The sequence below is a fragment of the Pteronotus mesoamericanus genome, unplaced genomic scaffold, assembly GCF_021234165.1.
Source record: "Pteronotus mesoamericanus isolate MK-2021 breed Mesoamerican mustached bat unplaced genomic scaffold, CSHL_Meso_final contig_2, whole genome shotgun sequence".
NCBI lineage: Eukaryota > Metazoa > Chordata > Mammalia > Chiroptera > Mormoopidae > Pteronotus > Pteronotus mesoamericanus.
In genome coordinates this window covers 10436781-10459081 of record NW_026555084.1, presented here as the reverse complement: position 1 = coordinate 10459081, position 22301 = coordinate 10436781, and the positions used below count along the sequence as shown (strand labels likewise).

The 22301-nt window shown below is 40.4% G+C and overlaps 1 protein-coding gene across 2 annotated transcripts in view; it reads left to right on the top strand.

Annotated features, from left to right (window-relative positions):
- Nucleotides 1–244: 244 nt before the first annotated feature.
- Nucleotides 245–22301, top strand: part of ITK (IL2 inducible T cell kinase) — a 51005-nt gene continuing 28948 nt past the window's right edge. For both annotated transcript variants that reach the window (XM_054567896.1, XM_054567897.1), the window contains exons 1-4: nt 245–382; nt 18704–18808; nt 20336–20417; nt 22151–22279. In XM_054567896.1, the coding sequence (XP_054423871.1) occupies nt 245–382; nt 18704–18808; nt 20336–20417; nt 22151–22279 (454 nt within the window). The remainder of the gene's footprint in view (nt 383–18703; nt 18809–20335; nt 20418–22150; nt 22280–22301) is intronic.

The window sequence follows — 22301 nt, the reverse complement described above, 5'->3', positions numbered from 1 at the left end:
TTTTTTACATATGCCTCTTAGTGTTGTGAATTTCGAAAGGATGTGGTTATGGCCTTTGACATCAGAGAAGCAGCTCAGCGATGTTGACTGAACACTGATAGAAAGATAACGTTGGAGGCAAGGTGTCTTTGAACAACTCTCTCAGGATCAACTGCCTCCCCATCACATTCCTGCTCTGAAGCTGTTTCCTCAGCTTGTGCTGAGAGCTGATGCTCAAGGCACAGCACTTTTCAAGAGCTGGATCATGAACAACTTTATCCTCCTAGAAGAACAGCTCATCAAGAAATCCCAACAAAAGAGAAGAACTTCTCCCTCGAACTTTAAAGTCCGCTTCTTTGTTTTAACCAAAACCAGCCTGGCATACTTTGAGGACCGTCATGGGGTATGTGAGAACTTTGCTTTTTTTGCATTTTTTTAAGACAGTATTTTCTATTTAGATGGGGCTGAATCATGAGGGATATACATGGAATAAAGTAAGGGCAGCGGGACACACACATACTTGTTGTAACGACCTAAAAAGTACAATGAGAGTAATCTGAAGAGAACGTGGAGACAAGTCAAGAGGTGGGGTGTTTGTAGTAGGTGCTTTCAGTTCTAAAAACTATACAAGAGTAAACTTAATATTTACTACCTATTTTGCCCTTCAAGTTTGAGTTTAATGCTTGCATTATAATATTTCACATGGCAAATGTTATGACTGGATAGAATTTAAACTTCATTTGAAATATGTTACATTTTATGGGACATGGATTAATAAAATATCAATCATTGAAACTTGAGTGATGATCTTTCCCAGTTTCCTTAATGTTATACTGGATGAAACCAGTACTTGGGATGGTTACATGATGGGTTCGGTGTCAACAGTCTTGTAAATTTAATTCTATTTGTCTCAATGGTCATCCCTCACCTGATAGCTTGGGATGGTATTCCCTGGGCATTTAATTGCCTAAAATTTGCAAGGCACATTGGTAAACCTTTTTATCCCTTAAAAACTTCTCAGGAGACTAGGGTTATCCTGTACAAAGTGTTATGCCATATCGACCAGCTGTTCTTATCCAGATGATTACAGCTGCCTAGCTAAGTCAGTCTTTTTTTATATCTAAAGACATCCTTATATTCCATAACATCAATAATAACAAGAGCAAGATGAAGGATCAAAACTATGTAGTTTGGTACAAAAAGCACTGGACAGGGGACCAGGAGACCAAGCTCGACTTGCCTCCAGGCGAGTGAGTGTGGCCCGATGACTCCGCCTTCTGTGTCAGGCTCTTTCTGTATTAAATGAAAGGACTGGAAACACCACCTACAAACACTGCAGTCTTTTTAAAAAATCCTTATTTCTGTGAAGTTGCACTTGGTTAGCATTTCTCAGCAATTTTATAAAGCATGTTAGATTACTTACTTTATCATTGTATTATTTTTCTGTCATTAGCAAAGTGGGACATGGGTTTTCATCTATATTTTAATGAAGGGAAATAACATTAGGGGATCAGTTAGAGACAAAGATGCTCCAGGTCCTTGCTGGGAGCAGACTTAGTAGGTGTAGGCATGATTCTGGGTTGTTCTGAAGTGTTCAATGAAATGAAATCCTGTGTTACGGAGTTCCAGGTGAAATAATACTGCCTTTTTTCAAAGGTGAAAACACATGCTTCTTGTCAGCAGATGCATACTAATAACAATCAGCCATCAATCAGAAAGCATATGGAGTTACTTATGTGCAAGTTCCCTTGGGTAGATACTCAGTAAATATTTGTTGATTAAATTAATAGAGAGCCAGTAGGTAAGTTTTTTATTTGGAGGATTCATCATATAGAGCCAATAAAGCATATGCCATTCATCAGTTTCTTCCTGTGCACAGCATATTAGCAATTCTTGTTTCGTATTGAAAGAGTAGTCATTTGCCTTTAAATGTTTTCTTTTAAGCCCATTTTACAGTTTTCACCAATTTGTTTTTCTGACTCAATAGAGCATCATCACACTGAGTTAGCACTAATTATTTCTGAGCAGCGTTGCTGTTTGTGAACTGTTTAGTTGTGAGTTCAAGAAAATATTATTTGCAAATAATCACACCATAAGATGGTCTCTATTCAAAATTGTCTTGGTTGTAATTTGCATGACAACAATGCTGTAAAATCACTCTGCCTTTTCTTTTGAGCATAAAAGTTCCAGGGCAATTAATTCATTCTGGGGAGCCCTGAGCTCAAGTTTCTAACATTTCTATGTGAAATATAGCAGACATATGAGGCACGGTCATCCCAGTTCTTGTTTTCTAGGGTCTATGGCTTATATTCATGCGCTACATGTGTGCCATTGTTTAGGGCCATTAATCTGTACACACGACTACATTGTGCATCACCCATAAATAAGAATAGCACTTACCCTTGTGAGAAGAAACTTTTTGTTTTTGATGATTTTATTTTTTAAATGTTTATTTATTGATTTTGAGAGAGAGAGAAACAGCACTTTGTTGTTCTGCTTCTCTATGCATTCATTGGTTGATTCTTGTATGTGCCCTGACCAGGGATCAAACCCGCAACCTTGGCATATCAGGACAATACTCTAACTAACTAAGCTACCCAGCCAAGCCAAAACTTTTTGTTTTTAAATTAAAGCTTTGTTATTCCCATCTATAAACTTGGTGCGATAATAGTATTCACGTCATGGAATGATGGTAAAGATTAATAAAGAAAATATATTTAGATTAAACTATTTGAAATCACCATTTAGTAGATCAAAAAAGGTCTGATATTAACAATTTCATGTAGTTCAACTTAACATATAAAGTGCTTAGATAAGTCCTGTCACCTGTAAGTGCATAATTAAAAATTAGCTATTTGTGCTATCATCATCTCTCTGAAGAAGCCAACAGGTTGGAATAATACACTTATTTTCAAATGAAGGGAAATGATAAAGGACTCTTTAAAGTCAAGCTTAATATCAGGATTCTGAATTCCTTTGATTCTGTGGCTAAATACAAGTCTGTGGGGGAGAAATATACATGCATCATGAGATGTGTGATGCTGGGCTAATCATCGTCCCTCTCTCTTTTCTCATTTGTAAAATTGTGTTCCTTGAAGCTCTAAAATTCTATATTTATGACATCCTATGAAAAACAGTCCTACCTATTCAGGGACAAATTCTGTAGTTCTGCAAACTAAATATGTTTTTTTCTAACTTTAAATATCCATGCCTATTGTCACTATAATACTGGTTGAGTGTTTCCTTTTAACATGGATTTCGTTCTGGTGTCTGTTTCCTATATTAAGATGTGCGAGTGTTTTAAGCAGGGCCAGAAGGCTCCTTGGTCCTGCTCGAGCAGTGGGCCAGAAAGAAGCATAAGAGTGGGCAGGTGGTGGCTTGCTGGTAGGCATGATTTCAGACGCTTCCCTCTGCTTGCCAATTTCTTTGCTAAGTGGTCCCCGATGCCTGACTTTTTTTTTTTTTAACAGAAGACAATGAAAAATTAGGGCCTAGTGGTGTGTTGGTAAACATTTAACAACCATCGGAGTGGTAGAGACAGTAGAGTATGGCGGAGCCCAATTCAAAGTGTTTGCCGCTTTCTCTCATATAAATACTCCCATCATGGCCAATTTCAAACTGCTGATGTGATATCTACTGGCTCACAAAATTCCTGAAGATTTAACAGTCAGCTCTCATGAGCCAGTACAAGCCATTTCCAGCACACCATCAGCAGCTAAATACAAATAATCTCTGGAGAGGTAACACATCAAGTGAGCAACACGCATAGTTGCACACGACTAACACCAGGTCCTTTTCAGGAGTAAAAGAGAGGGACTCAGGTACTTTGAGTAAGGATGGGCTGGACAGGACAGCATGGATAGAAACAAGCATCACAGCTTGGTGAGGCCAGTGCAGACAACCAGAGCTGTATTCAAATGCTGCCTCTATCACTTTCTCGATATGGGCAAAATATTTAACATTTTAAAGCCTCTGTTTCCTATTTGTAAAGGAAGAGCCCCAATACCCCTTACCTCAAGTGATGTTGAGTATTTCGTGACAAAGTATGTTATAAGCTTGGCACTGTAATAGTACCATCTCAATCTTCTGAAAGGCCCTTGGGAGAACTGGAAAGGCTTCCTGATTTTCACGGCTCTGTACCTTAGGAATCGAGCTTACTGTGCTTACTATGGCATTGAAGCCATTACCATTGATGTGGGACAGGGTGATCACCTTCTAGTCACTGTCTGGATAAGGGTCACCACTCCTCATGGACTTTTCCCTTTAGCTTAGCATGGGTAGCCAACCTTTTGGCGTGTCTGGGCCACACTGGACGAAGAAGAGTTGTTTGGGACCACACATTAAATACATTGTGACATGTAATCACAAAAAAATCTCATAATGTTTTAAGTAGATTTATAGTTTTGTGTTGGGCCGCATTCATAGCCATCCTGGGCCACATACAGCCTGCAGGCCACAGGTTGGACACCCCTGGTACAGTCTGATCTAGCAGCCGAACCAGCTCTTGTAACATGCATCTATCCTAAATTAAAAATGATAGGTAGAGATGACTGCATAGTGGTCAAAACCACTGCTTTTGGTGTTAGACAAATCTGTGTCAACACCAAAGGCCAGTTCCATCACTGAAGAGCTTGTATGTCTTCATGTAAGTTGCTTAAAGCTCTATGGCACTCCAGAAAGCTATTTACATGTTTTAAAATGATTAAACAATCCTACTTGATCTTTACTCTTAATGAGATGGAAGTCACCCATTATTTTAATAATAATAGGAACTAATATTTACCGAGCACTTACCATGTGTCAGACACTGTGCTAAATGTGGGTTATTTCACCTAGTTCTTACAATCACCCTACAAATTAGGTACTATCATTAGTCCAGTTTACAGATCAAGAAACTGAAGCCAAGCAAGTTTAAATAACTTGCGTGAGGTTCTATATGTCTCCAGAGCCTACACAGCCTCCCTGGTTAATGAAGCTTATTAGTATTAGCAGTTGTTACTCGTAGGTCATTGGAGACTCCACTAGGCTATTACAAAGTGGGAAATGCCTTCTTGCTCTGAAGTCCACAAAGTAAGAACACTCCTGGAAGTCAGCAACCCACGCCATGTGGTTCTTCTGCAATGAAGTGTGTCATGAGCGCTATCATTTCCACACAGACTCCAGACCAAATGCTTGTTTTTATTCACTTCAGGGAGCCCTACTATGTGCCCACAAAGAAAGGAGAGCCTTCTAAGTTCCTCTAGAATCCGTCTACTTCTCTCCATTTCCTACAGTCACCTTTCTCATGAAGGCTGCCAGCAACTCTTACCTGGGACAGCGGCCACCTCCTGTCTCCTTGCACACACTTTATACCGCCCCCCACTCCATTCTCCACACAGTAACCAGTGTGAGCATTTAACATAGTGACAGTGATCATGTCCTGATGCCCCTCATCAGCAGCTGACTTGTTCCTGCTGTGGTTCTCTCTTTTGCCCTGAAAGTAAACACCAGCATCTACAACATGGTTTCTTTTAATTCAGCTCATGTCCCTCTTTCTCCTATCTTTCTGGGATCTAACCACACAAGATTTTCTTCAACTTTAAAGCCCCCACTTTAAATGTTGCTTGCCTGGGGACACCTTCCTTGATTTCCCTGGACTAGGTCATCTCCTTTTTTTAGGCTCTGCCACAGTAATGCACACATACTCTTTCTTCAGAGCACATGCCAAAGTTGTAGTTACCCTCTCATTAGTACGATTATTGTATTGTTACCCCACCCCACCCTCTGTTAGATAATAAGCTTTTCGAGGGTTGGCACCCAATTTGCTAAAGATGGCACCACCAATGTCTAGTACAGTGCCTGGCACATATTATTTATTCACTAATTATTTGTGGAAGGAAGAAAAGGAGGGAGGAGGGAAGAAAGGAAGGAAGAAGGGCATTAGGCATAGATACAGTTGAAGAGGTTAGAGCTACACAAACGAACCTTCACAAAACCAAGCTCAAAGACAAAAGAACGGAGAACAAAGCAAGTGATATAGGATTTTACCCAGGAAATCCTTGAGTGTAGGAGTAATAAATAAGACTCCGCCGAGATAGCAGTTCATGGTCTGGCTTTGGACTGAGGAAGAGGAGGATCAGGAGGCTGGAATTTTAAGAGCTGGGTCAGAGACATACATGCAGGGACCAAGAAGTAGGCCAGCCACACCACCCCAACTCTTTCTAACAGAACCAAGCGACTTTGTTCTCTTCTTTCCTCCACTTTGTCTTCCCCTTCCTTCCTTGCCTTTTACAGCTAAACCCTTTGCAGAGAATATTCTTAAAGCTACCTGAGCACTTTTGCTTGCGACTTTCAGCAGTCATGATCTCTCTCCACCTCATTCCTCCATGACGGAGTTGTCTCCTGGCTGGGCTCTCAGTGACACTTGACACTCTGTACGATCCATTATCCATGCAAAACCTGGAATAAACTTTTAGCATGATAAAGCAGATATTTTCCCCTACGTTAAAGCCCTCCATAGCTGTTTAGAGTATTCAAACAAATTTTATCACCTACAAGACTCTTCATCTTGTGGTCCCTAACCGCCTTTCTGATTTTATTTGACATCACATTTCCCTGTATCCATCATGCTCCTATCCCATCCGCCTTCTTTCTGAATCTTGGACACCCCAAGCTAGTGCTCCTCCTAGGGACTTTATACAGGGTCAGGGCTCGGGTGAGCAAGGGAGAAGCACACTTGAGGAGGGTGCTCATTCTCAGGGTCCTGCAAGTGCAGCGTCTTTGCATTAGCCGTTCTCACTGTCAGGAACACCTCAGAGTTTTGCAGGGCTGATTCTTTATTGTTTCCCATATCTTTAAATATTTCCCCCAAAGTCTCTTTCTTTTATTCTTCTAAAGCAATAGATGCTTCAGTGCATCTATTGATGTGCTCCCTTGTTTGTTTTCTGTCTGCACATCCACTGGAAGGTGTGCCCTGAGACCAGGGATCTTGCATGCTCATCACCGCATCATCAACCTGAGATGCAGGGGTAGTCAGTAAATACTCAGTGAGTGAATCGTATAACTCAAATTGAATCCAGAAGAGCATCTGGGAGCTAAGACCATGGGCCTTGTCTAGCCGGGCAAAGAAAAGTAAGAATACAAAGCTGAGTTCTTTGCAATGCAAGCCACTCAAGGCAAAACATGTGCAGTTGCCATGTCTGCCTTAATGGAGTTTCTTTGTGAATAGATACTTGCCTGTGTGATGTGATGTTAATGCTTTATGGAGACAGCCCCAGGCTAGAGAATTTTTGTTTTGGAAGGAAATACTCCTGCATTAAAATTAGGTTTGATTCTTACTGCTCAGGGACTGACTCATCCATTAATGAGTTTCTGCAGGAAAAATAGGCCACAGAACAATACTAAAAATGTGAGGGCTTAGTTCCTGACTCAGTCTGGGAGAAAGGTTTAAATAGAAAGCACAAGTCTCCTGAAGCATGAGGTCCATGGACATCATCATTTCAAACTTAGTAATGGACCCCATGGGAAACCATTTTATAGTTCTTCTTAAATTTTCATCAGCCAAATAGAAAATTCTCATTCTCCCATTTCCTTAACTAACCAGTGATAAATTCTTCCACTCACCCATGAGTTATTAGGCCTGTGGAAGGAAGCTCTTCCAAGACAAAATTAGCATCCAGACATCAGTCTGGGGTTGCCTTCATGACGCTGGGAACCTCACTTAGAGCGACCCAGGGGAGGGAACAGAAGCTCTGAAATGGTTTCCCATGCATGTAAAACTCCTGTTCTAGATCAGATGGCTGCTTGGTTTCTGGAAATTCAGTAAAAATTATCAGTATGTCAATAGAATAAGAACCTGATCCCAAGTCTTATGTTGCCATTGAATCCCCATTAACTTAAAGTTATTTATAAGCAGGTTTCTCACTGTATTTTAATATTTGTCAATTTATAAATATAAATTTATTTGTATTTTTATATGTAAAAAGTCACAGAAATTATATCTACCAGTTAATAAAAATTCAAATAGTACAGTACATTTTTTCCCCCAAAATTACCTATACAGGGTGGGGCAGAAGTAGGTTTACAGTTATTCATATGGAAAATAATATATTAACTAATAAATAGTAATACAAGAATAAACTCTGTGTCCTATACGCACAACTGTAGTCCTACTTTTGCCCTACCCTGTATGGTGCCAAAGCTTTCTTATTTTTATGTATGTACTTATTTTTACTTAACACTGTATCAAAGAAATGTTTCTGTTTTGGTATATTTAGATTTATTCATTTGTTCAGCAAACATTTCATGGGCACCTACTAAGTGCCAGACTCTGTGTTACATGCTAGGATTACAGTGGTTATAATCAAGATAAGGTGTCTGCCCTCACAATCTCACACGCTAGTAGAGGAGACAGACAACACATAGGTATCTAAATACATGGGGCAGATACAGACTGTGGTAGGTTCTGTGGAAAAACTAAGTAGTATGCTGGGGCTGACTGGGAAGAAGGGTGGTCAGAGAAGCAATTTATATCTGACGTCTGTGAGGATGACAGATTATATGAGAAGCATGAGTAGAAGCCAAGAAGCCAGTTGAGGCTACTCTGGTCGTCTGGATCAGCGATTTTCAACCTTTTTTATCTCATGGCACACATGAATTACTGTAATTACTAAAATTCTGTGGCACACCAACAAATATATTTTTTGCCAATTGACAAAGAAAAGGTATAATTTTGATTTATTCACACCGGATGGCTATTGTTGTGTTGGCTGTTGTCATTGTTTTTTTTATTTGAAAAGCTAAGGAAAAAGAGGTCAGTACCCCTGACTAAATAGTCGGGTATTGTGTGTTTTGAAATTCTTGCAGCACGCCGGCTGAAAATCACTGGCTAGGTTGATGAATTCTTCTGATCTATTGTGTCGTATACTATGGGCATCTCTGAGTTGTCCGTCAGTTGCTTTGTGTTTTAATTTTATTACTATATCCCTCTTCCTGGGGGCATGTGGTCCAGAATCATTCTACTCCATGTTTCAGTGGAAGAACACCTGGTATCTAACTTGCCTCAAGACCAACACTGAGCTCAGGCAGTCTATAGCAGCAAGGACCAATATCAAGTAAGAATCAGGTTAAACCCACTTTGATTAATCTGAAAAGACAGAGCAGCGAGCCTTCATATATTGTTTTAAAAAATGAACAAAACTACACACACAAAAAAAATGTTCTCCATAACTCTTATCTGAAAACATCAATTTTAATAATTGAGTTGGTTCATTTCAGAGACAGTTATCAATTTTATGTGTCTGAACAAATTGATGAATTTATTACCTATCGTTTGGCATTTCTGGTTGTTTCCAGGTATAGTGAAAATACTGAAATATAATAGTATACCTAAAACAGGACTGTCTCCTTTTGAAAATCAGCCTCTTACGATAGAGTACCACACATGAGATAACAGTGTCATAGGATAAGAATTTTTACGGCCTCTCCCATTTGTTGCTACATCCTCTTCCAAAGAGACTGAAGCAATACGAGGGCCACCAAAAGTTACCAGAACCATCAGACCATTATGTTTCTAAGAAGGAAATGTGTAATTTTAAAAAAAAAAAAAGAATCCATTGTTGTGGTAAGTTTTTAAGTATACTGTTTTTATAGGTTTTTATTGTTATGGTAAGAGAGAGGGGAAATATATAATTTATACATAGACAAGATGATTTAAGTCAGTCATGTATGCGTAGATGAGCCCACCACCTATACAGTAGGATTTAAGTGGTGTGTAAAAGCCTCCTACTCTGCAAAACGTCAGTCTCCCTGCTTGGTTATCTTAGGGGATCTGAAAGGTTAGATCATCAAGCGTCTTTATTAAGAATCAAATTAAGTACAGAAAGCTATCACATAAGCCATTTTTGACTGCTCCATAGGGGTCAGCTCTAATTTTATTTTTATTTTTTAAGATTTTGTATATTCATATTTAGAGAGAGGGGAAGTGAGGGAAGAAAGAGAGGGAAACAAACCTCAATGTGTGAGAACATTGATCAGTTGCCTCTCGTTCACACACCAACTTGGGACCGAACCCACAACCCAGGCATGTGCTGTGACCAGGAATTGAACCAGTGACCATTCACTTTGCTGGATGATGCCCAACCAACTGAGCCACACCAACTAAGTCACACCAGTCAGGGCTCAGCTCTAAATTTAGATAGGGCCTAAAGAACTGAAAGTCTCAGACACACCATAATTCTGTAATTTTAGAAAAGTGTGATGAAGTGAGGAAGCAACAACATGGCAGTTTAATAGGAAGAAGACCTGGCACTAACTAACCTGGGTGACCTTGGTCAATTCCTTATTCAATCTGGGATTTAGTTTTCTTGTCCATAATTGAATAGATCAGTGGTTTTCGAACTTCCTAAAGCAAGGAACCCTTCCTCAGTACAAAACTACATGGCATTTCCATCCCCACATATGAAACAGACAGAAGTGGAAAGGCTGTGCTTGAAGTGGGCCTGAAGGGGGGCAGGACCCTGCCCTCTATGTCTGCCCCTTGACCTGCAGAAATCCCCAAGGTGCCTTCCAATTCTGACCTCAGTCTCCTCAGAGTGTAAATTGATTAGTAGAAATGAAAAAGATAAGAGCCAAGTTAGAAAGTCGTTTCACCTTGAGGTGAAATATTTAACATAAAAAGTTAGATGTTGATGGAATGATTTCGAAAGATACTTTGAGCTCAAAAAAATGGAAACTATGTGCTTTTATCTCTCTTCAGTGATATCATATATTTACAGATAGACATGGAGATTGGCTAAATATGGATGCCTCTCCATTTCTAGTAAGAGCCTTGTCTCAGTCCCATGAATAAATTTTCTGCTGCACATTTAGTCTTACCTGCCGTTCCCTCAGTCAACCAATTAACAAATATTAATTGAACATCACCTCTGTGCAAGGAGTTATTTCCTAAAATGCAATGAAATTGTTATTATTTACATTCTTTGGCTACCAACTCTCCAGTGCTTCAAAAGTATGTGTAAAAATATGCTCTTTCAAACTCATGAAAAATCTCATATCCTGATATTCTGGAAAGAAAGAGAGCTTTGAAAGAGCATTCAGAGACCAGAGATGCTGAGATACAAAATGTACAGGACATAGTGATGACCTACGTTGTACTGGCATATAGCACTTAGTTCTTGCTCTTAGTTTCTGTCGAAGTCCTTTTCTCCCTGCCCATGATTGTAAGCAGAATTAAACAAGCATGCTTTTTAATGGCTAGGATCACTAATATCTTTATCAAATATGAGGGAGGCTTGGAACTTATTCCTGAATTGTTGCTTCACTTCTAAGATAAATATACCCACATAAAAGCATACAGGGCTGTTTCATTAGAATCTGTGGTGAAAACGGCTATCTCTTAAGAAGAACGTAAGATGGCCTGTCATGAACTTGAACCTCCATGCATACAGAGGAGCAGGTGACAGGTGCTGCCTGGCTGCCGCTTACTGATAATGAGATCTGAGGTTGCGAGGGCAGAGCTGATCACTTTGCATGCCCGGTGTTTGATATGCTCCCCTGACAATTCTCCCCTAGTCACCTGCCACGTTTGTACTACACTGTGGTGTTTTAAAATTTTTCTGACTCCTTTAAAATATTGTTTTAATTTTTCTGCTTAGTAAACTGATAGGCTCACTGTAAAAACTTCAGATATTATAGAAATATGTCACTTACATTGCAAAAGTCTGCCATTCTGCCACCCAGAAGGGAGAGCTGGTGTTAGCAGTATTCCTTCTTGTATTATCTCTTTGAGTTTTGCATAAACTAATATATTTAATTATTTTTTCCAAAAGTGAAATGATGCTTCATCTATTGCTCTAAATCTACTTTTTACTATATATATATATATCCATATACACTAATGTTATATATATACACACACTATATATATAAATATGTATGTGTGTGTGTGTATAGAGATATGTGTGTGTGTGTGTGTATAGAGTATGTGTGTATGTGTGTGTGTGTATCTCCGTATACACTAATGTTATGGCTACAGAGCGCAGAATGGATGGATCCTAATTTAACCACTTGTCTTTGATGGATATTTAAGTTTCTCTCAGTTTTTTTTAGTATAACAAATAATGCCACTATGAACATCCTTTTCTCTACATCTTTATATGTTTTAAACAAATGTTTCCACAGAATGACTCCTCTAAGAGATGCACATTTATATATTTTTATTCACTGTTTTTAAATACAATAAAAGAAATACATATTCATGGTAAAATAGTGAAACAGTACAGAAGGATATGAGAGAAAAAGAAGTCTCTTTCTCCTTTCTACTCCCAAACCTCGGGACAGCTCACATGAGTATCTGACCTTACTGGTTTCTTGTGAAAAAATACATTCATCATTTTATCAGAAGATCTCAAACTGCCCTCTAGACACTATATGAGAGGACAGAACTTCTTTTCTTTTTCTTGTTTCCTTTCTTTTTCATTTTTTCCCTTCCTTTTTTTCTCTTTTTTTTTCTAAAATCCCCCTTTTTTCTTTTGGGTAGTCAGGGTGCTACTACTGACAAGCTGGCCGACTTGAAGAGAAGCCAGGGTGTTTCCCACAGCACAACCACAGTGTGAAAAGCTGACGGAAGGAAAACCAGTTGACCCAGGTTCCTCTGTGACTAAAAGGTCTTGTGGAAGAGAGGAAAGAAAAGAAAGCAGGTGGGATATGGGTCAGAGTCCCCTGGCTTTTGAGCAGCCCAGGAGCCTCCGAATCAGCAGCTTCCTTAGTTCCAGATCTTCTCAGAACTTCGGTTTAGTGGAGGTAGGTTCAGGTGAAGACGGATAAGGAGGGAAGGAGCCAGCAACAGCTAATTACAAATTGAGCTTGTGGTTTAGAAGGTGCTACTTTTTCTATAAAGACCATAATATATATGTAGATGAGCCTACCACCTACATAGTAGGATTTAACATAAATTGGGTATCAAGCAACCTGTTAGGCGACTTCCTATAGCGCCGGTCATAACCCTGAGCTGCAGCCGTCCTACTCCTGAAAAACTAAAAGAACTAAAAAGAGTGCAGAGAACTAAGCTCAGAGAACTGAGACAGCTATGTTACCTGTCATACGAATTCAAACCATGGCTTTTCCTTCTTCTGAATCTCTGCTTTTCTCCCCTGCAGTACAAGGGTTCCCTTTGTCATAAAAGACAGAGGGCTGAGAGAGGAGACTGGGAGGGAATTTGTGGATTGCCTCCAGCATGCATTGCAGAAGGCTTGAAACTAGAATCCGGAAAGACCCCTAAAACTAATTTTAGAACTGATATGCTGCATTCTACTGGAAGCGCGACAAACAACCTCCAAGTCAGCTACTTATGTTTTATCTCACATGACATCAGTTTTAATTTCAATTGTGTCATTGTGGGATTTCAGATTGGTATGATGGCTATGTTACACCCCAGAAGAGGCAATGAGCAAAATATTTGAAATGCCTTGTTAAAATCATCATCGCGAAGATTTCCTGATCTTTAAGAAACTCTGATAAAGGCAACACGTGGCTACATTTACAGTGTGATCCAGGAAAATCTTAAATGCATCATTCCCCTTTGAAAAATCCTCAGCTGTTGCCTGAAATTCCATTATCAAAGTTTCCTCTTGACTTAAGTCCTCTAATACCTGTCCTAATCCAATCTCTTGTAAAACAAGCTAAGCGTTAAGCTCTTAGTTAAGCCTTTGGTGAATGACTATTTGAGAAAGATCTGCATAGGAGAGTGGGAGAGGAAATACAAAGCTCAAGTCCTCACATTGCCACAAAGTTGGGAAGACCAGGAAACAGGCCCCTTTCATTGCTTTGCTCTGTTTTTACAAATAATTGGCAAAGTAAACAAATGACTCTGGAATGTCAAAATCACCAGTACTACCAGTTAAAAATTATTTCCATCTTCTCAAATGGTGGTTCCTGGTTACATATTTGCCCCTCCAAAAAAAATTCCCAAAGAAAATGTGGGCACATAAAGACAAAAGAACAAAGTCTTGTTTTATGGGTAGCATTTGGAGAAGGAAAGCAACACTTGAATAATTGGCTTATCATTTGAATGATTTTATTTAGCTGGTAGGTTTATGCCACTCCTTTATTCCTTTATTTATTTATTTTGGGGAGAGAGAGAGAGAGAGAGAAAGAGTGAGAGAGAGAGAAAGAAAGAAAAATTGATTCATTGTTCCACTTGTTTATGCATTCATTAGTTGCTTCTTGCATGTGCCCTGAACAGGGATAGAACCCACAACCTTGGTATATTGGGACGATGGACTAACCAACAGAGCCACTCAGCCAAGGCCTATGTCATTCTTTTAAGTTCAGTAAATTAAGCCATGACTGAAGGATTGTTATTATTCCTACTTAAAACACAGACACACACACACACACACACACACACACACAGCAACTGAGAAGTTAAGGCACTTGTCTCAGGTTACACAACTTCCTGACCTAAAAGTTCTGTGTCTGTCCCACTCTGCCCCACCAAAGCAGAAAGCTCACATTCTGCTGTTTTTTAAGAAGCGTAGAAATACCCTCTTTCTTGGATATCGGACATGTAACTTCTCACTAATGTATCTGCTGGACTAGCTGAACAGCCAAGAAGCCAATAATATGGAGAAATGAGAACCTACATTATTCTGAGGAACCAGGGGAAAACACTTCTCGTTTGAAATCCAGCATAAGCATGGCACGACCAAATGGGGCAAAAACATATCTCTATTGGCTTGGAGAAACTGGTCACACAATTGATTGTTCAGTGGTGGTTGGAGAAGGAAAGTCTCCTGTGAAGAGTCAGGGCAAGCGCAAAGCCATGAAGCATAGTCGATAAGACTCTGGAGTCATCGAGTTAACTCTTCCACTTACGAAGAGACTCAGCCCCTCTGAACTTCAACTTCCTCACCTTAAACATGAGAATTGGCGATGAAATAAAATGACATATTGAATGCCTGAAGTATAAGTGCTCAAAACATTATCTTTTATTTTGTTTTATTTCCTGCCACTCTCTTTGAAAGTCACAATCCACAATTCTATTTCACACAAATATTATAAGGAGAAAGAAAATATAAAAGACACTTTCACAAGCTTGCCTTTGAACAAATATACGGGCATCAGCTTCCTGTCGGATTATGTTGGACGCGTGTCAGAGGTCCGGGGTGAGGCTTTGGAATATGAGGACAGCTTTGAACATGGCCAAGAAAGGAGACAAGGCCAAGTGAAATTCTGTGACTTTCACCTCGAATGATGCAGACAGAATAACAAAGAAGAATGAAGGCATGTTTTACTTGGTATGTCTCTTTCTCTGGTGGCTTTTGTGTGGCTTCCTTGGAAGGTTTTACCCTGGCATTTTTCAGAAATAGCACAGTTGTTTGGGATGATTACAGGCAATCACTGTCTGCCAGAGAAGGAGCTATGTTTAGCTCGGTGACTGGCTGCTCCCCAGTGCTGGCGGGGGAAAGGTACCACTGGCCTGTTGTTTATCACCTGTCAGATCTTGTGGGATCCAAGAAGAATGGCCTGAGGGCCTTGGGAGAGACTGACCCAGAAGGATGGATTGTGAGGGGTGAGCATTTGGGAATAAGAGAGTTTTGACAGTGGAACATAAAATTCACCCAACAGAAAAGCAAACCTGACAGTAGGCTCACCTGACAGGCAGTTAAGGCACAAATGTCTCTTAAAATCCATGTTTGAAATCAGTGAATATTAGAAAATCAAAGGAGATCATCTGAGTTTAGAGAAGAGTCTCTGGGAAATCCTGGAGCCACACTGTCCGATAAAGTAGCTACCAGACATGTGTGGCTGCTGAGCACTTGGAATGTGGCATGTCCAAGTTGTGAGTGTTGTAAAATACACGATTTCAAAGCTTACTATAAAAATGTAATATATCTTATTAATTTTTTATGGTGATTACATGTGGAAGTGATAATATTTTAGGTATATGTATTAAACAAAATATATTTTTAAAATTAATTTTCCTTGATTCCTTTTGCTTTTTTTGGTGTGGTTAGTAGAAAATTTTCAATACATATTTGGCTCACATTATGTTCCTATTGAACAGTGCTGCTTTAGAATTTCATATAGAATTTTTATCCCTGTTCATGACTCCATTTACTATTTACCTCCACTTTATACCCTGGTTATGATCTCAGGCTGTTGACAACCAGCACTTACCCAAAACTTTTCTACCTCAGAGCTTTTGCTCTTGCTGTTCACTCTACCTAAGATGCTCACTCCCCAGACCTTCTCATGTCTACTCCTTTTTCAACTTTCTGGTCTTTTCTCGAATGCCCTTCCTCTAGCAGGGGTGTCCAACTTGCGGCCCACAGGCTGGGTGTGTCCCAGGGTGGCTGTGAATGCGGCCCAACACAAAGTCATAAACTTACTTAAAACATTATGAGATTTCTTTTGTGGTTATGCATTTCAATGTATTTAATGTGTGGCCCAAGTCAACTCGTCTTCCAGTGTGGCCCAGAGATACCAAACGGTTGGACACCCGTGCACCTGCTCTGACCACAAGTGGATGGCATCAACCTGTTCTTTTGTCTTTATAGTGCTGCTGATGTTGCCTGTCTTCCCAACTAGACTGTGAGCTCCAGGGGAAAGTCTCCTGTGTTTGTCTCTCTGTTTCCTGCTCTCAGAACGTTGCCCCGCTCATAGCTGGCCTGCCATGAGTGCTTTCCAAATGGCTAACTGCATTAACCTTAAGTCTGATTGAGGCTGATCTTTATTCTCAGGGAGCATAGGACTTAGTGGGTTCCGAGGATAAAAATGTCAGCAAATGGAGTCATCCTGTTACTGCTGTGAACCTTTTGTTGCATTTCACTGTGTGTACAACTAAGGAAATAACCCAACAGAGGTCAAAAAACAAGAAAACCTCAAAGCTTAGACTCCCTGTTTACACATAGCAGCAGATGGTTGTTGAAAAGACTGTTCCCTTGTACTCTTCTGTTTTTGAAAACCAGATTAAACATTCCACAGACCGCGATTACGGGCAGAATCAGGACATATATTTCTAGCTGTGGAAGACTGTACATGAAAAGATAGTTTGATTCCAAAATGCACATGTTTTCAGAGGCTTTTAAGGGGAGACTAACCTCTTCATACAATACTAGATTACAAAGTGGTTTTAGACTACTGTGTGGGACAGAGGCTCGTTTTTATTTGTCTATATCCTATAAATGTGTGTGGGAAGGACAACACATTCCAAATGGTTAGCCTCGACTGCTTTGGGGTTGTGGAGAAGGGGAGGGTGAGACAGTATAAATATTTTCTTCATATACGTCCATATTTTTTTTTTGCAATGACCATGGATAGATTTTGTACTTTTAAAAATGAATAAAGTAGATTTTTAGAAAGAAAATTTAAAGAGAAATGTTGGGAAGCTTCCCTGTATTTGATCAGAGGTACTGCTCACATCTTGGCTTTTTTTCATCTCAGTTCTATGCCTCAGTTACTAACACAAAGGCCAACAACCGGTCTTGGTACCAAAAACTGGAAGGTAAAGATTGATCTTACTTCTTAAGAATTTGATAATGCCATGGCTCCTGAATACCAACCAAGTGCACTCATACATCACAACTCTCTTGCCATATGACTTCCTTAACCTCTTTAGTTGAGAGGGTATACTTTATTGAGGGTACCTGTTATAAACAACATAATTACATTTCCCATTTTTTTTCCTAATCAACCCTTAAAAGGTAAACATTACTATTGTCACTTAGCAGATGTGGAAATTGAAGTTCAGGGAGGTCAGATGAATTGTCCAAGGTCACAGAGCTACTTAGAGGCAGAGCACAACTTTGAACCTAGCCTTTTCCAACCTTTTGCCCAATTCACCATGACTTGCTATCTTCTAAGGGGAAAAATGTAATGAAGTGTTTTGCAACTGGTTCCAAGATGAATTAAACTCTATTCTCAATGGAGGCCTAATTCTAGGTGCCTGTGAAAGGCTTCTGATCTCCAAATGCTTTTCCCTAACTAGCCTTCCATGGAGCCTGATAGTCCACTCATAGAATCAGTCCTATTGGGTAACATCCCCTGGGATCCACTCTCCAAGGACAAGGACGCTTAAAAAATGTGTAACATGTAACATCATTATAAATCATGAAGACCATTGTATGAATTAGTTATCAAAGAAACAACATCTAACAAGCTTCCCAATGAAGGAGACATGGAGCCCGGTAAGATTTGATGGAGGTGTGGAGAAGGGATAGTGATAGAGCAGAGTAAGGAATGTGCTACAGGACTGTCATTGTGGGACTATGGATAACTAAGGGACACAGAGAAGCCAGATACAGAAAAGAAAGGGGCCACAAAAGGTATATGTCACCATCCAGGTCAGGCCTGAGCTCAATTACTGAGTTAATAAGGCTGTGGATAGGAACGAAGCAGAGAAAACTGGCATGTGTGTGGCTGTTTCCTGTAGACTGCACTACCCATCCCAGGTCCAAGCTCTGCAAATGCTGCTGTTTGTCGCAAGGTCACTGGGATATAAGATACTATGGTTCAATGAGTAGAAATCAGCCACTCCATCAAGAAAACTTAAAAAGCATGTTCTCATAGGAGTCTGCTCAGAGTGCCCTCCTCAGCCACGGAGGGCAAAGAAATAGCTTCTGGATATTTGGGGGGTTGGTTTATAAAACTAATGGATCTTGTCTAGCGATGGATTTCTGGAAATAACCTGGAAAAAATATTGTCTTCTCTCTTTTTAAATGGGATGCGCATTTTCTTCCCACAGAAAAAGCGCACATTGAAGGGCTCCATTGAACTCTCCAGAATCAAATGTGTTGAGATTGTGAAAAGTGACATAAGCATCCCTTGCCACTATAAATATCCTTTTCAGGTAAGTCCATCGTGCCTGAGGGGACTAGTTCCTCATACCTTCCATGGTGGCTGAAACCCTCAGTCATTGTAAGAGGCGAGACAGGGATGACTCTGGTCCAGGTTTGGAAGTCAGACCAAGACCAAAAGACAGCTGCGGTGTTCTTTCAACTAGTCATTCATTCACTCATTCATTCACTCATTTACTCATTCATTCATTTAACACAGATTAAGCACAAAATCCTGAAAATGTTGTAATTCTTCGTTCCCCTTTCCCTATGTCTTCCCCAGCTCAAGGAAATTCCTAAGACCTCTGTTCCAGGCTGGGGTTGAGAGGAGAAATAAACTACCAAAGGCCCAAAGCCTTTAGGTCTTTAAGTGCAGCTTACTCATGATTTGGGGTGACTGGTTGCAATTCTTGGTTAGAACTTGTTTGGAGGTACTGGGGTTCAAAGGAACCAGATTTTACTATCTGAGAACTATCTGTAATTATGCTGTTCAATACAGTAGCCACCACCCACGTGTGGATGTTTAAATTTAAATGTGAATTCATTTAAATCAAACAGTATTAGAACTTTAGCTTCAAGTCATATTAAGACACATTGAATGAATGAACATTTCACATGTTCAGTAGCCACACATGGCCAGTAGTTACTGTATTGGACAGCACAGATGATAGAATATCACCATCACTGTGGAAAGTTCTATTGGACAGAGCGGGTGAAGGGCATCTTTAGTCTTTAAACTGTGACATTGTCTAAATCTTATTACTACTCTTGGCATTTGTGGCTGTCAAGAAGTGGAAAACTCCTCGCATATCCTGTGGTATCATTCTTGTTTAACGATCTGAGTGTTAAAGAAAAGGTCTTTTTTCCTACTAGGAAGGTAACCTCCATTGGAATGTTTAAGGCTGAAAGTAAAAGGAGTAACATTCATTTTCCTGTCATTAAAATTCCAACTACAAACGAGTGTGTGAAAAAAAACCCTGAAATTTGAAAAACATCTGTAGCCTAGTTAATAGTATTGGACCAGTGCCAATTTCCTCATTTTGAAAATGTGCCGTGGTTATGTAAAAGTTATCACTGGGGAAAGGTGGGTGAAAAGTATCCAGGAACTCGGTGCTATTTTTGGAACTTCTTGGGAGACTTCCATTGTTTCAAAAGTAGAAGATTTTAAAATTCCAATTTTATATTTGTCATCTAATATCTCACTCTTTCATATGCCAGAAAGATTTTATTTTTAAAACAATTAATGTGAGAAATAAAGGTGCTGTCAGGAGAACTGTTTCTTTAGCTGTTTTAACTTAGCGATAGCTCACAGATAACATTGAACCTCAGACAAGCAGCCTAAGCTGTGGTGATTCAAAGTATATCTGCACAGCACCCAAACATCTGGATGAAAAGGACACTGGTCCCCTGATCATCCAGAGTTTGCCTTTCTGACAACAAACACTGAGGTCCCACTCTTGGCCCAGTAAGCCAGATGTGCTTGTTATCAGGCCTCTATCTCTGGGCTCAGTGCTCACCTTGAACTCTGTGTGTACCTCCAGGTTGTGCATGACAACTACCTCCTGTATGTGTTTGCTCCAGACCGCGAGAGCCGGCAGCGCTGGGTGTTGGCCCTTAAAGAAGGTAATCAGCCTCCTGTGTGGCTGAGTCCCCGAGACCCCTGGATCCTCTGGTAGGCTTGGCTTCCACAGTAGAATAAAGGGCAACTGATGGTCAAACATTCCTCCCTTTTGGTGTTGGTAGAAGATACCAACCTTTTATTCTGGGCCCAGGAGGCAACAACCAGTACAGTGCAGGGTCAGCCAAGCCCAGCCCATCACCTGTTTTTGCAAGGCTCTAAGCTAAGGATGGTTTTTATATTTTTAAATGGTTCCATTTTAAAGGGTTATACAAGTACCTATATAATATATCGATTTTGCCTGCTAGGGAGCAACCTAGAATATTTACTCTCAGGCCCTTTAAGAAAAAGTTTGTTGACTTCTGGTATGTGATAAAGAACATAAGCGTGGTCCCTTCGGTTAGATGACCTGAGTTTGAATCCTGCCTCTGCCACTTACTAGGCATGTGTGCTTGGGCAACTTCCTCAATTGTTCTGTGCTTCAGTTTCCCATCTATTTTTAAAAGGGGGTGTAGGAGGGAATAATGATAGTGCCTGGCTCCAAACCTGCTGTGAGTAAAGCCCTTGGAACTAGCCTGGCCCATCATCAGCACCTAGTAAATGTTAACTAGCTTTAAGGGTTTTTTGAGCATCAGTGAGGGTATTTCTTAAGGCTTGCCCTTCTGAGAGTATAATTAGAACCAGCACAGTGTTTAAGTCCCTGGAACGCGGAGCCAGGCTGCTAAGGTGACTATCCCGGCTCTGCCAATGATTAATGTGAATAACTTTGAGCAAGTTCCTTGACCTTTCAGTATCTCCATATCCTGAGCTGTGAATTCTGACTAGTCACACTCATGGGGTGGTTGTGAGGGTTAAATGGGTCAGGATACATCAGACACAGGACAATACCAAAAGGAAGCACTCAATCAGTATTACTATTAATATTATTTAACCTGAAGCTCTGGATTTGCAGGAGAACTGGGTTCAAATACTGATCTGTCTCTAAGTAGCTATGGGGACTCGGGGTAAACAAGCCATTTGAAATCTCAGGAGCCACAATGCCCCTATCTGAAAAATAAGAATAAAAATGCAAGTCTTATCATCTTTCAAATGGCACATGAGCAGGCAAGTGCTGGGTAAACTGGAAAGTGCTCTCAAGTATAACAGTCACGGGGCACAGAACAAACACTGGAGTAAAAGCAATCAAAAGGGCTCCAACTACGATCGTTGGCCATTCTCCCTCTGCGGGGGTGGTGGGGGGGGGGTTCTAACTCGTAGATGTTAAAACTAGAAGCAGCATTGAAGATAATCTGTCCAGTTCTCTGGCTTTTATACTTTTTTCCAGCAAGAGTCGTGTGTGTGTGTGTGTGTGTGTTTCCTACCATAGCCTTACTTTAAAACCACAAACGTAGAAGGGGTAAAAGCAAAGTTGCCATGGCTGGAGGTGGGAGAGAGGGAAAGTGGGATTCCCACCTACTCAGTCTTCCCATTACCCTTAGGCACTGTTGTGGGGCCCACTGATCCAGTCTAACAACCTCATTGCACAGTGGGAAAACTGAGGCGCAGATGAGGGTTTTGCCCAATCCAAGGACAGGCCACTAACCCAAGGCAGAGCCAGACGGGAAACCAGATCCGCTGATGACTAAATCCAACAAGCACTCCTGTGCATATATATGTATAGGCCTGGGGAAGGGGACATACTTCTGACTCAAAAGACTGATCTGGATATAACTCTTCTCCTGGTGCTAACCCCTTTCAGAAACAAGGAATAATAACAGTTTGGTACCCAAGTATCACCCTAATTTCTGGATGGACGGGAGGTGGAGGTGCTGTGCCCAGCTGGAGAAGCTTGCAGTGGGCTGTGCCCAGTACGATCCAACCAAGAATGGTAAGACACTGAAAACTCCCTT